Source organism: Pelodiscus sinensis, chromosome 2 (assembly GCF_049634645.1).
Source record: "Pelodiscus sinensis isolate JC-2024 chromosome 2, ASM4963464v1, whole genome shotgun sequence".
Lineage (NCBI taxonomy): Eukaryota > Metazoa > Chordata > Testudines > Trionychidae > Pelodiscus > Pelodiscus sinensis.
Window position 1 is genome coordinate 152,411,162 of NC_134712.1, and position 14,783 is coordinate 152,425,944.

A 14,783-nucleotide genomic window follows, 5' to 3' on the forward strand; every position below is an offset into this window, starting at 1 on the left:
ATTCTTTGCATCAGTTTTCCCCACAGTGGATGTTAGAGAAATGCCTATCCCAGACCCTGCTCTATTCTGGTAATGAAGATGATATACTATGAGAGATTGAAGTGTCCAAAGAAAAAGCATTGGAACAAATCAATGCATTAAAAAGGAACAAATCACTGATCCCAGAACTTGTCCCAAAGTTCTGAAGGTACTTAAGAATGAGACGACTGAGCTGCTCACAAAATTAGGCATTCTCTTATTAAAACAAGCTACTATGTTGTAGGATGAGAGGGTAGAAAATGTACCCGTATTTAAAAAAAAGGTGTGAGGGTTGAGCCAGGAAATGACAGAGCAGCTTAGTAAATTGGCTGAAATAATATTAAAAATATAATTATAAAGCATTTAGATGATTATGATAGGATACAAGCAGCACAACTTCATAAAAATAAATCATGCCTCACTAATCTATTCAAAGGCTTTCAATGTGCCAGTAAAACAGTGGATAAACGAGAACAAGTAAATAAAATTAATTTAGACTTTCAAAAGGCCTCTGAAAAAGTCCCTCATAGAAAGCTAGTCACAAAATTAAGAAGTCGTGTGAAGTGAGGCAAAGTATTGTGACTGACCAGAAACTAGCCAAGAGGGAGAAAACAAAGCATGGAATAAACAGTCAATTTTCATCATGGCACAAGATTAAAAGCTGAATGTCACAAGGGTCTGTACTAGAACTTTTGTTGTTTAATACACTGACTAATATGTGGAAAAGAGGGTAAGCACTGAGAGGGCAAAATCTGCAGATGATCGAAATTTATTTAGATTATTCAACTTCAAAAGATTGTGAAGAACCTGAGAGATCTAATGAAACTAATTCAATAGGCAACACTGTGACAAATAAAATTCAATGTTGATAAATGCTAAGTGATCTACTGCAGAATGAGTAATCTGAACCACTCAGACACTTTGCTGAGTTCCAGATTAACTGTATCCATTCAGGGAAACACCTGGCCACCATTATGGACAGTTCCATAAAGACTACTGTAAAATATGAGTCAGCAGTCAAAAACCAAACAAAATGCCAGGGTGCTTAATGAAAGAGATGGAAAATAATATGGAATATATTAAAATGCCATTATATAAATCAAAGGTAGGGCCTCACCTGGAATATTGATTTAAGTGTCTTTCATCCCATGTAAAAAAAAAAAAAGGATATAGAGAGGCTACAAACACAGATGTGAAAATAATTAGAGCATGGAAAAATGAAGAAGAAAGACTGAAGAAATTAGGGGATCTTAATTCAGCCAGTAAAATAAAAATAAAACAGAAAGTTGGCAAATTCCAAACTGATAAAAGAAAATACTTTCTACTTGATGCAAAATTAGACTGCGGAACTCATGATAACAAAGGTATCACGGAGAACTAGAACATGTCATGGTGTAAAAGAAGATTGTACATCGGTGTGCACAGCTGATATTGACCACTGCCATACACCAGATACTAGAATAGTACCCAACCCATTCCCATGTCTATAAAAAGTGATTCCGTAAGAACAGCATTCTAGATACCCATGTTGATTATCTCTCAGGCCATGTCTACACTAGGAAACTATTTCAAAATTACTAAATTCGACTTTAAAACTCCTGATTTAACAAATTCAAACTAGCGTATCGTCACTAAGGGGATGCATCAAAATTAGTCCGAAGTAGGCTCTGTTAGTGTGGACGTGTTACCTTGGACTTAGAGCCCCAGGAAGCACTCTGGGGCGCAGCGGGAGGCCTAAGTTTACATTAGCGTCACCAGAGCGTCCACACTAACGTTATTTCGAAATTACTGTTTTGGAATTAGCGTTACTCCTCGTGAAAAATAGGCCTACAGAGGTCGAATACCATGGCCCATTATTTAAATATAAATATTATTATATTAAAAATAAAGGGCTTGGTAGTGTGGTTGCACTACTTATAAATTCGATCAGGGGGTGTTATTTCGGAATAAGTTCCTAGTGTAGACCAATGATTCCATATACCATGCATGCAATTTAAAATGTAAAATATCTTGTTTCTAATTTCCAGGTCAGAAAATTCAACTTAGGCTCTGGGAGTTGAGTTGAATGGTTTCCATCATGCATGTCACTTTCAGTACTAAAAGTTCTGAAGACTAAATTTGTCCTTACTGGCAACTGTGCAGCCCCCTATGCAGGGATGAAAGTAACATAATTTCATACGGATAAAGTCGTATCACAACCTCCTGGGGGAAAAGAGGGGGGAAGAGGGATGCCTCAGGGCAGGGAGTTGGAGAGGGAGGTTGCCATACAACAGTACCTGTAAAACATTTAAGTGTGGGATAGAGCGCGGGGGGCCGGGAGGGGGTGGAGGGGGGAATCAGGACAGAGGATTGGGGGGAGGTGTAGAGTGGTGCAGGAGTTAGGGCAGGGGGCTGGAAGAGTGGGGGACTCAGGGCAGAGTTCCTTATGCGCCACACAAATTTGGACTCCCTTCACTTTTACTGTTCAAAATCAGTAAAAGATGCACAAAAATGCAGTAAAAGAATTAAAGATGCACGAAGTTGCTGTAGCCATGCTGGTCCCAAGAGGGAGAGAAGATGGATGGGCTAAGATCTTAGGTAGATAACAGCCAGGCATTCAAATATCACAGATTACACCGTCAAGAGAAAGTCTGGGATATATACTTTAACACACTTAAAACCACTATTACCACTAGGACACTTCACTCCACAGACCAGGACACGCCAACTCAAAGTGGCATCTGGTTCTGCAAGAACAACAGATGCAAAACCTAAAGAAATATCTCCACTGCTACAATGATGACCATCCCCCTCAACACACCTTCCAAGCTCCAGGGTTCTACACATGCCTATTACAACGTGTATTTCATGCACTAAATACCCAATAATAACGATATGGTAAAAGCAGACAATCACTGCATTTTTAATGAACTCACACAAATGATAAAAGATAAACACTGTATCATCTGTGGGCGAACATTTCTCACAAAATGATCAGCTTATATCTGACCTCTCAGTCTTCATCCTCAAAGCAAACCTGTGACAATTTCAAAAGGTGAGCCTGGGAACTTAATTTCATTCATCAGCTAGACACTAAAAATCATGGACAGGACAGACACCCTGGATTTATAGCTTCTTACAACAATCTGTAATCCATTAACCCCGTCTCTCCCAGCTTTTTGTTTTTTTGGCTTTACTTACTATGAGTGGAGAGGTTGTAACTGACTATTTTCACCTTGAATGTTTCCTTGAAATATGTGTTCATGACTTATGCTAAACAGTCATTTCAATTTTGCATTAGCTGTGTCACTCTAGGTATGTCTATATGGGGATTAAAGCCATGTGGAATGACTCCAGCTAGCCTGGATCAGCTGACTTGTACTCAAAGGGTTCAAGCTGCAAGTCTTAAAGTTGTTGTGGAGACATTCAGGTTCAGGCCAGGTGCTGAACTCCAGGGCCTCTGACCCTCAGCGGGCTGACGGCCACCATGGGTCCTACAGCTAGGTGTGTGCGGGGCCCAATGCTGTGCCCCAGAAGGAGCAGGCCCTCCCCATAGCATGCACTCCCACCAGTGCTCAGCTCTACGTGGAGTGGCAGCGCAGCACTCTGATGCCAATTCAATGGGAACCAGGCACCCTGGTCTCTTTAGAATCATTGGGGCCCAGAACAATGCCCCCTCACCTCCACGTTCACGAGCCTGTTGATCTTCATCGGGTTCCAGAACTTGGGCTCTCGAGCCTGAATATCTAACATGACCCGTTTTCAGACCCAGAGCCTGAGCCCTGTGAGTACAAGTCAGCGGACACAAACAAGCTGCAGGTTATTTAATCCCCATGTAGACATAACCTGTCAGAACATTCCCCAGATCTGATGAAGAGCTCTGTGTAAGTTCGAAAGCTTCTCTCTCTCACTTACAGAAGCTGGTCCAATAAAAGACATTACCTCATCCACCTTGGTTCTCTAAAACCCTTCTGAAACAGTTAGTTGTTTTAAAAGAAAAAGAAAAAACAAACAGTTTATCTTGGTCTCTTGATGAGTTTGACATAATTAAATCAACATATTTACTTAAGAAAATAGTGTCCTCAACATCAAAAAATAAACACTGGGTGATATCAATAAAATCAAATACTAGCCTGAAAGTAAATAAGGAAAAAATCACATGGTTACATCTATAATTTCTGTATCAGAAGGGTAGTTTTAGTCTAGATCTGCAAAAGCGACAAGGAGTCCTGTGGCACCTTAGGGTATGTCTACACTACCCTGCTAGTTCGAACTAGCGGGGTAATGTAGGCATACCGCAATTGCAAATGAAGCCCGGGATTTGAATTTCCCGGGCTTCATTTGCATAAGCGGGGCACCGCCATTTTTAAATCCCCGCTCGTTCGAACCCCGTGCCGTGGAATGAGGAGTAACGGTAGTTCGAACTAGGAAGCCTAGTTCGAACTACTTAGTTCATGCCGCGTGTAGCCGCGCGGCACGGGGTTCGAACGAGCGAGGATTTAAAAATGGCGGCGCCCCGCTTATGCAAATGAAGCCCGGGAAATTCAAATCCCGGGCTTCATTTGCAATTGCGGTATGCCTACATTACCCCGCTAGTTCGAACTAGCGGGGTAGTGTAGACATACCCTTATAGACTAACAGATGTGTTGGAGCATAAGCTTTCGTGGGCAAAGACCCACCTTGTCAGATGCATCTGATGAAGTGGGTCTTTGCCCATGAACGCTTATGCTCCAATACATCTGTTAGTCTACAAGGTGCCACAGGACTCCTTGTTGCTTTTGCATAATTTCTGTAGTAACAATAACATATAGATAATGACAGCTTCAGTGATTTCTAAAATAACTGTTGATAGTTGTATCAAAACACAATAAAGACTGTGAATTTGTTTCAAGTTTATGGATGATGTAGTAGCATGCTTGCTGCCTGACAGGTAGACAAAGATACAGCCAGAAAGAGCAGAGTACCGGTACCTTTAAAATTCCATAAAAGTGACATGACAAATCCACATGCATAAGAATCATTGTGAGGAGGAATGAAAAAAAATAAAAGCAAATACTTCTATGTTACATTTAAAACGTTTTTGTTTCTCACAGAGACTGATAAGATCCGTCATCTGTAGCAAATGCAAGGAGCTTTTCTTCTTTTGTTTTCAGACATACCTTGGCTGACCTAGTGATGGCCCCGATTTCTGAATAGAGATCTGTGCTGTCTGGGAATTTTTCCACCACCATAGTGCAGACATGGTGCAGGAGCGACTGCTTATGCACTGTGTCCTTGACTTCTGGAACCTTCTCGAGGTAGCTTAACTCAAAAGCTTTGGCCTGTGTAGAAGAGGAAATTTTTTAAAAAAATAGTTAAGTTTATTTTGTCCATGCAGATCTCCTCAAAGAAAACATTTTAGTAAGATATACAATGTGGCTGTGTCTACACTGGCATCCCTTCCGGAAAAGGGATGCTAATGTAGCACGTTGGAATAGGCAAATCTGCTGGGGATTTAAATATCCCCCGCGGTATTTGCATTAACATGGCTGCCGCTTTTTTTGAAAGTAGGAATAAGAGATCCTCCGGAAAAGGCTTTATTTTCCGGAGAATCACGTCTAGACTGGCGCTTTTCTCCAGCTTATCTCCAAGCTGGAAAAAAGCGGCAGCCATGTTAATGCAAATACCGTGGGGGATATTTAAATCCCCTGCGGATTTGCCTATTCCAACGTGCTACATTAGCATCCCTTTTCCGGAAGGGATGCCAGTGTAGACACAGCCTGTGTGAGGAGTGAGGGGAAGAAGAGTATTCTCTTTTAAAATAATACTAAAGCAGGAAGACTACATGAATCTTGCTGACACCATTTTACATTCTTCTGAAGAGTCAGTAGATATCTAGACCATTTCATTTTTCAATGAAAAGAACAAAGTGGTGATTCTTGTAGTGTGAATCAAAAATGACCTGACTGTGGTCAATGGAGTTACATTGGCATCAAACTGGTGCGTGAACAGTGCCTGATCCCAAATCTCTCTGAGCTTATTTGGAAGTGGGAAAATAGTATTCATGAAACATACAATGTAAGTTTTGTTTTTTTAATTCTGTGTACGTGTTAGAAACACATATTTACTGGGTAAAAAACGTAACACAAGATACAGAAGTTCATGAGGAAAATCTGTGATAACAGTGATAAAATAATAGGGTGACAAAAGCTTACATTGGTTCCATTTAGAAAGTTCCCAATGGCTAGTAAAGTAGAAAGGATAAATCCTAAGGTTTTATTATGCTCCAGCTGGTCCATTCCTTCCTTCAGGTCTAACAGTGGTTCTGCAACTTCCTGTTATTAAAACAAAACAAAACAAAAAACAAAACAAAACAAAACAAAGACTGTAGGTTCTCATAGATCCTTCTGTCCTAATTCTATGCTTTAGATTAATTGTTACAAAAGTTCTGAACAGTGACCCTGCAGAGGGGAGGCAGTTGTGTGGTGCTGGCTTGCTTCCTTGCTGCAGCTACTAAATCACATAAAAACCCCAGAAGATAAATATTCGTAAAGTTCGTGAAGTTGCTTATTCATGTAAGCAATTGGTGTCCTTGTCACAGGGATGTTATGGATTGCAAACAGGAGAAGCTCCCACTGCAGAAGGCTGCTGTGTTTAATTTAGAGATGTAAAAATCTCCATTAATGAAAGGTCTAAATTTGAACTTTCGTGATCTTTCAAGAGCAAAGAAAACCTAGAATACTTGGTAACTTGATCATAGAATCATAGAATATTAGGACTGGAAGGGACCTCGAGAGGTCATCGAGTCCAGTCCCCTGCCCTTGATGTCTTTGATCTGCCTCTACAGGTCCCTACAAACGGTGGCCACCTCTGAGATGCAGATGTGACTACTTCTGTAGATCAGTCTGTTACTTTAAGACTAAAAAAAAACCCCACTGCAATGTCAAGATTTACGAAACTGATCCTCTGATTTTAACCATTTAACTTGCAAACTCTTAATGTGCCTCCTATAACTAACATGCTAGTTATCTGTGAGCAAGTATATAGATTGAGAGACTTACAAACATAAATTGTGCTTCACTATCTCAGGAAATGGATTACATTATATAGTTCAAAGGCAGAAAGAGACAGTAACTGAAATAAATGAGCTTATTTATGTATGGCCAGGGGCTGTTTACTTTATACATACAATAAGGTACATACAGTTCTCAATCCTTTCTATCAGGAAATTTAATCTCAGTCATCTAATAACCAGCACTCTTTCTCCAAATTATTACTCTGTTTATGATCCGAGGAGCCAAAAGTAAGCCTCGGTACTTCAGGCTGAGTAGTGAAACAATTGAGACCATCTCTGCCTAGAGGACACATGATGGGTTATTTACAGATTATGGGGATATTTTATCATAAACATGTGTAGGGAGCTTCAAGAGACTATGCATTAACAGTCATTATGTATTACCATTTTGTGTAAATCAAAAGAAAAAGGAGTGTTGGACATTTCATATTAGACATATTGGCAGGGGCGAACAAATTCAGAGATGATGTAATTTACACATCAGAATATGAGTGTAAGGAAGTCTAAGATATTGCCTACACGCACAAACACATACAAATCTTGCACCAGTTTAAATGTATGTCTACATTATGGTGACTAGGACAATGTAGCTATGCCAGAATAATCCCCCAAGTGAAGACAGCCATTTTCTGATGGAAGAGCTTTTTTCCCATTACTGTAGGAACACAACTTCCTCAAGCAGTAGTAGCTAGCTATGCAAGTGGAAGCATTTTTCTGTTGACTTGGCTGAACCTACGCTGAGGGTTTGGTTGGCTAACTATTGTGCTCAGTGTTGTGATCTTTTTTCACACCCCCAGCCAACATAATTATCTTGAACTAAGTGTAGACCAGCCCCCCCCCCCCCCCCAAAATTGATTTAGTTAAACTGGACAAACCTCTATGTGGACACTGGTTTAAACTGGTTCAATCTTATATTGAGTTAGCTTTATTTGGCAAATAATGGAAATAAGCTAAACCAATACAGTGCATTTTTAAACTCAGGGACGTTCACAGGTTTAACTAACTTGTTTTAAAAACTGATGTAAGTTCAGCATGTATGTGTGTATAGATAAGTCTTAAAATGGAGTCACTTACTTAATACTGGGCTAGATAAAAAAAGGTAGTTCCTCACAAGATTGTGTTAGACAGAGAAAGTCTGCCTCAGTAAAATTAATGTACATTTTTATCCAGCCAAGTCACGTGTAAATTGTATCATTTTAGAATTCTTTATATACATCTGCTGATTATTCTTATTTATTATTATTTGCATATAGGTAGTGCCTATAGGCCAAGAAGAACAGGGCTCCTCTGTGCTAGGCACTGTACAAATAGTGTAATAGACGGTCTCTCCCATTAAGAATTTACTATGTAAATAGATGCACACAGATATCAAAAATAGCAGAATTACTGTGGCTCAAATGTGATAAAACTGGATAAAAAATCAGGAAGTAGAGAATATGATATAGAAACAGCCAAACTCTAATTTCTGATGAAATTTGGGTCTAGAAACTAAAGTGCTAAGTTCAGCAGAAGAGCATCTTTTAAAAATGCGTAAGGAGGAAAATCCTTACCGGGAGGAAATTTGCAAAATCCAAGGGCAAATCTGCATTCTAATACATTGTTTCTTGCATTTCTTTTCAGCATGGGAAATCATAAAGCTCAACAGGGAAATAGAGGTTTTGTATTGACTGAGCTACTACTGACTAGGCCTCAGATCAAGGATCAAGCTTATTCTAAGTATAATATCAATGAAAGTAAAGTACAGGTTGAACCTCTGTGATCCAAGACTCTCTGGTCAGCAACTCCCTGACAGGACCACAGATGTTGCTGGACCAGAGAGCCCCAGTCATAGGGGTTTCAAATATTACCAAAGCATCAAATAAAAAAACTTTTTGAAAGTTACCAATGTATAAAATCACCCAAACAATGTTGAGTCTTCCTCATCAATAATCTACCCTGCAGATTGCATCAGCTTGCAGAAACAATTCACAAAATATTTCTATGGCTTTTTGAATGAATAGTGCACATCCACAAGTGCAGCAATGTTGTGCCTATATCCAAGTAATTCTGTTAATGAGCAAAATTAGAAAAAAATCTGAAAGACAATCATGGTTTTTTTTATGTTCAGTAATTTACAATAGCAATAACAATTTTGAAGGGTCCCAGGGATCTTATCCATTAACCAGTGAATAAATATAATGATTAATCCTCTTCACTGGTTAGAAGCAGTTAGATCCTGTTACACTAAGTCTTCACGTAGGCAAAACTTCCACTTGTTTTTTGCCCAATTAATATCTAGGTAAGAAGTGAGCAAAGACTGGGCCCTCACCTCCAGGAAATACATTGTTCTTAACTCATTATCACCTAATTAGAGGAAGGAAGACATAACCGGTAACTATTTGTATAAAAAAGAGCTAAAATGTTTCCTCTGCATCCACCCCATCTCCAGTTGGCCACCAAAACAAAAGCTAAAAATAATTCATACACAATACCCAGTCACGTAATAATAAAGATCGAACAAGCTGAAATAAGGACTTGAAATTGCCTGTCCTCTGACTAGGAGGTTTACCTTTTCCACTACTTCATAATCCATTTTGAAGGCCCAGAGCTGGAGTCTAGCAGAGAGCTCACTGATGGAGGAGAGAGTGAGAAGAAACTGCTCTGCACTACCCAGGGGGATGTCAGGGTTTGCCATCTGGGCCTCCTGGATCTTCTGTTTCTCTTCTTCTGTGGGAATCATAGTTAAAATTTTCTAGAAAGAAATACAAAAGACGTTATTTTTAATAAGATGTAGAAGAGTAATGATTTCAAGCCTCTTTTTCATGGAGGAAAGGAAAAGGCAGAATGGTAAATTTATACAGCATATATTTGGATACCCTCTTTTTTCCCCCCAGGCAAGTTACAAGTACTACTAAGTATCATACTGAAGGCTCGACACAGGATTTACTTAGTGTTGATGGGATTTCTGACTTAAATAGCTGTGAGAGCAGAATTGTGCTCTGATTATAAGCAGCACAAAACCTGCACAGGAAACCTAAACCATTACAAGACAATTTTGAGCAGATGTAATAGGTCTAAAATTGTAATCAAAATTCCTTATTATTTCTTTTATTTTTATGGAATGGGAGTGATTATCCATTGGAACAAAGTAAAAGGACACATTGTAGATTGTCCATCTCCTGGGATTTTCAGATCAAGTCTTGATGCCTTTCTGGAAGATATGCTTTAGTAAAATGGAAATTATTGGGCTCAGTTCAGGGGCAACTGGGTGAAATTCTTTGGCTTATTTATACATGATGTCAGATGAGATGATCTAATAGTCAATTTAGAACACAAAATAATTCAGATACTAAGTATAAGTGAAGATATATTTTTTTGAGCAATGTACCATGAAAATCCTTTTTAAATGGAAACATTTTGCATGTCTATAGATAGGAATGAAAGTGCCCAGATGCCAAACCATTTCTGGATGACAGTGAGATGGGTAGCTCAACTGCATAAAATGCATGATATTGAAAGGACAATTATCCCTCCCTACTCCTATCCTATATGTTTATTGCCATGTAATGTGTCAACACTATTTCAGCATATGTAGTTCAGTCCTAGAAATATCACCTGTATTTAAGACAATTACTCAATAAGGAGAGGTTGTTAAAATTTTAATTAAAGGTATTCACTGCATAACATGGGGCCCACTGTTATGTTTATCTGACAGGTTTATAGTGCTGATGAAAGAGGATTTCAATATGCTCATTTGCTGCTGTCAGTATTTGTTCAGAAACATGCGTTTTCCTTTTAAACCATGGATTTTATGTGCTTGTTTGCATGTGGGAACTTCCCATCTGCTTGCTCTCCAGGGTCGCAGTTGGAAATAAGATTTTGCTTCATAATGAATTTTTAAATAACTAAATGCATTTTTTAAATGAAAAAAATCCCTCAGAACATAAAAACATCAAATAAGTCAGGACCTGTGACCTGTTGAACGTTGCCTCATTGAAAGTGGCATGGTAAGTTTTCAACGAGCTATGTTCACTCATTGGAAATAACACTAGGCTTTTCCTATAGTCCTTTCCAATGTCTGAATCAATTCTGGAGTGGTGAAAAAGTAAAAGAAACACAGGATCTGCCATACCAGATTACACCACTGATTCATTAAATTCTAGTATCTTGGTCCAGCAGTGGCCAGTGTCTGAGGTTCAAAGGCTACCTGCTCCCTCCCCTACTGTTGCATCCGAGTATACTTTGATCCATCAAAATATTTAATCAATTCAAATTCAGCCCATAGTATTTGTCCACATGACCATCTTCCCACATCAGTGAATTCTACATAAAGAAGCATTTTCAACCTTTTAGCTTTGAACATATCATGTTACCTTTCCATTTAACTCAGTGTTTCTGTTATACTATACAAATAACAAAAACAGTCTGGTTTTCACCTGTGATATGCAGATGGGAAGCATAATGTCTGTACTCATTTCAGTCAGGAACTGGAATCATTTAGTCTATTTTCATTCATTGGAACAGAGGAGGGATAATCTAGAATTCAATTTCTGTGCTCCTTTTTCCCCCGGTTATTATTACATCGTGTTTATACTGCACTACAGGTGGGGTTCCCTACACTAGAGATCTTACAATCTAAGAGAGAAAATAATCAGCCTTAGGAGATGGAGGAGATATGCTATCCAAAGAAAAATGATCCAGGTGATAATAAGGGTGTGCAATTTTTGTCCTGGAATGTATATGATCCCATTGTAAAATACAAATGAATCCATTGCCCCTCCTTTGAATTCTAAGACATATCTGTGTTTCCTGACACATATCCTGAAAATGGCTTGAAATTACTGTTGCATGAACTTACTGAAGACAGCCTTCTTTTACTGACATCAATATGATTTTTTTATTTGTTTTTATGGTCTATCTATAATCAGTTTTACAAGATCACATTGATTATCTGGACCAGAGCTGAGAACTGAATTGTTTCAGAGCACTTCTCAAAGTACCCATTGCAGAGGCTACTGCAATGGGTACTTTGTAAACACGCAAAGAGATCGGACAAAATGAGGGACGGATTAGAGAGATTAGTACACACAGATGAGAGAAAAATCCTAAATGGTACATCAGGAGAACTCCTCAATAACTCCCCAGCACGTAGATTACAAATTTCAGTGGCTTTCTGAGGCTAAATGGAAGAGCCAGGATAGTTTGAAATTGGGATTATTTTAACATTCATATATGACCGATTTAGCAACATGAAAGAGGTACACATGCTGCTGATACATTTTGGTCTCAGAAGGGAAGACACTTTGGTAGTTGCAATACCCTCAATTACCCCCTGCAAATAAACCAGGCTCCAGGATTTTGCCCAATACACAAGGATCCTCCGTCCTACTTCCTTATTCTTATAAAGCATTCTCAATGTATGGATTTTTCAGAAGCCTTAGGGTATTTTAGAGTATTGCATTGAAGCAGTAAGATGTATTTCCAAAGGGACTCGCCTGGTCCCTGAGCTTTGTGTAAATACAGCAGGCCAGACAGAGCTGACAGAGCATTCAGTCTATGCACTGCTACTCTGCTTTGCTGCTAGGCAAGTACATATGGTATGTGAAAAAGGAAAAGCAAATCCAAACACCTTATTAGTAGAGGAAGCTTCAAGGATCATCCCTTCCATTGAATTATTGCCCTGATAGTCAGCAGCAGCTCTGATTGTATCTCATGCTAGCTGAAAAAGGTTGAATCAAAGCCATAATAATAAGAGGCTTTTCACAATACTTTTAATCTATTCTAGCAGTCATTTTTACCCTGCTGATTATGACCTTCCTTGTGCCTTCCTGAAAAAGCAATAAAATGTTCTTATGTTTTGTTTTTCACTCTATGACTAATTTAAACCATCCGTTTAGTATTGAAGATTGATGAGTCTACCATCTGCCAGCTTATTATTATTTTTCTTACACATCATCGATAAAAATGGCATAAAAACACAGTGGGACAGCAGGTTATTGGCACATCTTAACAACTCACTACCTCTTTGTTTCCACCAGTAGATCCTAACCAGCTTTGAACTTAGTCATTATCTCATAATACCCAATAATGCCCTCTTTGGGTAGAGAGCAAGGAAAAGCTTACCAAAACTCATAGGCTCATATATTTACTGCTGGAGGGGGATATCCTGGTCTAGTATAAACTACAGATTCCATACCCACACATACCCCCGTAATCCTTTGGCCCACAGTGCATGACTTTGGAGAAAAATCTGTCCACTAAAGTAGCATTTTTATGGATACAAAAGATTATTTTTGGCCCTCTGGTTCATATGAGATCATGGTACTGATTAGTATTTGAGCTTAAAATAACCCCAATAGGTCCTTTTCTTTGGACACTGTCAATTGCTGGAACTCTGTGGGTAGGGGAAATGGGGGAAAGATATATTACAAAACCATTACTCTTCTAGGTTGAGTCATTCCAAAGTTTCTGATGAGAATGCTTCATAAAGTTCTTAGTCTCTTCTTGCATCTAGGAATTTCCTAGCCAAATATATATTTTCTGACATTTTACCCATTATTTCACAGGCTCTTTTGCCTTTCCAATAGCCATTAACCAACCAGATCAACAACTTACATAATTTAGGGGGGTAAGTCCAGAAATCTACCTATAATGACTACGACCGTCTGAATTTATTTTATTTGATTTAGATTCTCAAAACCATATTCAATTTCAAAGAAAAGGAACTGTATCCAAAATACTTCATAATGCTAGTGATATTTAGAAATCATCTGTTTCATTCATGTGTTTCACTCAAATTGGTTTGTTTCTTCAACTATTTATTGAATTTAAATTTAAAGTTACATTCCTATGTACCCTAATCATTTTTTAAGACACGATTTATTTGATTTTGAAAATGGGACATAGGCACTTTTGAATGTTTTGCCCCCATCTTTAATTTCAAGTAATTTTAACCCGATAAAGTCTAAAACTACCAATATACAACTGATATAACATCATACATTATTTCCTAGAATCTTAGATAAACACACATGCACACGGTGCTTCTATATTTCATAAAGGGCACAGTAGCTTATCTCAACCCCTTCCATCCACTTTCCACTCAGCTAAATTACTCATGCTTATATGCACAATGCAAGACTCTTGAAGTGCTCAGTTTGGGCCTGATTCTGCTGTCCTTACTCATAACAAGTAGTACTTTACAAGCAGATTAACTGCCCTCATTGAGGATGACTAGCAATAAGTATTGTGGCTGACTTTCTTTTTTGATTTTTCCTTCAGATGAATCTGTTAAAATCCATACTAGGCACACATAGAAAATACCTTACACTGATTTTTTTGCTTATTTCATAAAGAGCGCAAGACTGCCACTCTCACTTACAATGAATAAGTAGTACTTGCTCTAAAAGTAGTTCAAACTTGATTGGCCATATTGGGTATGTCTACACAGCAGGGCTTAACTCAAAATAAGCTAGGCAAATTGAGCTAAATCAATTGCGTACCTTATTTCAAAATAGTGTATTTCGAGTTTTGGAGCTGTCTAAACAGCACTTATTTCGAAATAGAGCACTCTTCTTTCATGGGTACCAGCTGCAGTCCAATTGTCAGTGAACCTCACTATGGGTATGTTTAGACTACATGGCTCCAGCAACGGAGACATGTAGATAAGTTTACTAGACATAGCAAAATGAAGCGGCGATTTAAATAATCACTGCTTCATTTACATCAAAATGGTCACTGCACTGTGCTGACA

The 14,783-nt window shown here is 38.6% G+C and overlaps 1 protein-coding gene across 11 annotated transcripts in view; it reads right to left on the bottom strand.

Moving 5' to 3' along the window:
• FHOD3 (formin homology 2 domain containing 3) overlaps nucleotides 1-14,783 on the bottom strand; it is a 590,681-nt gene that overhangs the window by 54,978 nt on the left and 520,920 nt on the right. For all 11 annotated transcript variants that reach the window (XM_075921655.1, XM_075921652.1, XM_025187260.2 and 8 more), the window contains 3 exons: nucleotides 9,600-9,782; nucleotides 6,192-6,311; nucleotides 5,157-5,318 (listed from right to left, as the gene is read on the bottom strand). In XM_075921655.1, coding sequence (XP_075777770.1) covers nucleotides 5,157-5,318; nucleotides 6,192-6,311; nucleotides 9,600-9,782 — 465 coding nt within the window. The remainder of the gene's footprint in view (nucleotides 1-5,156; nucleotides 5,319-6,191; nucleotides 6,312-9,599; nucleotides 9,783-14,783) is intronic.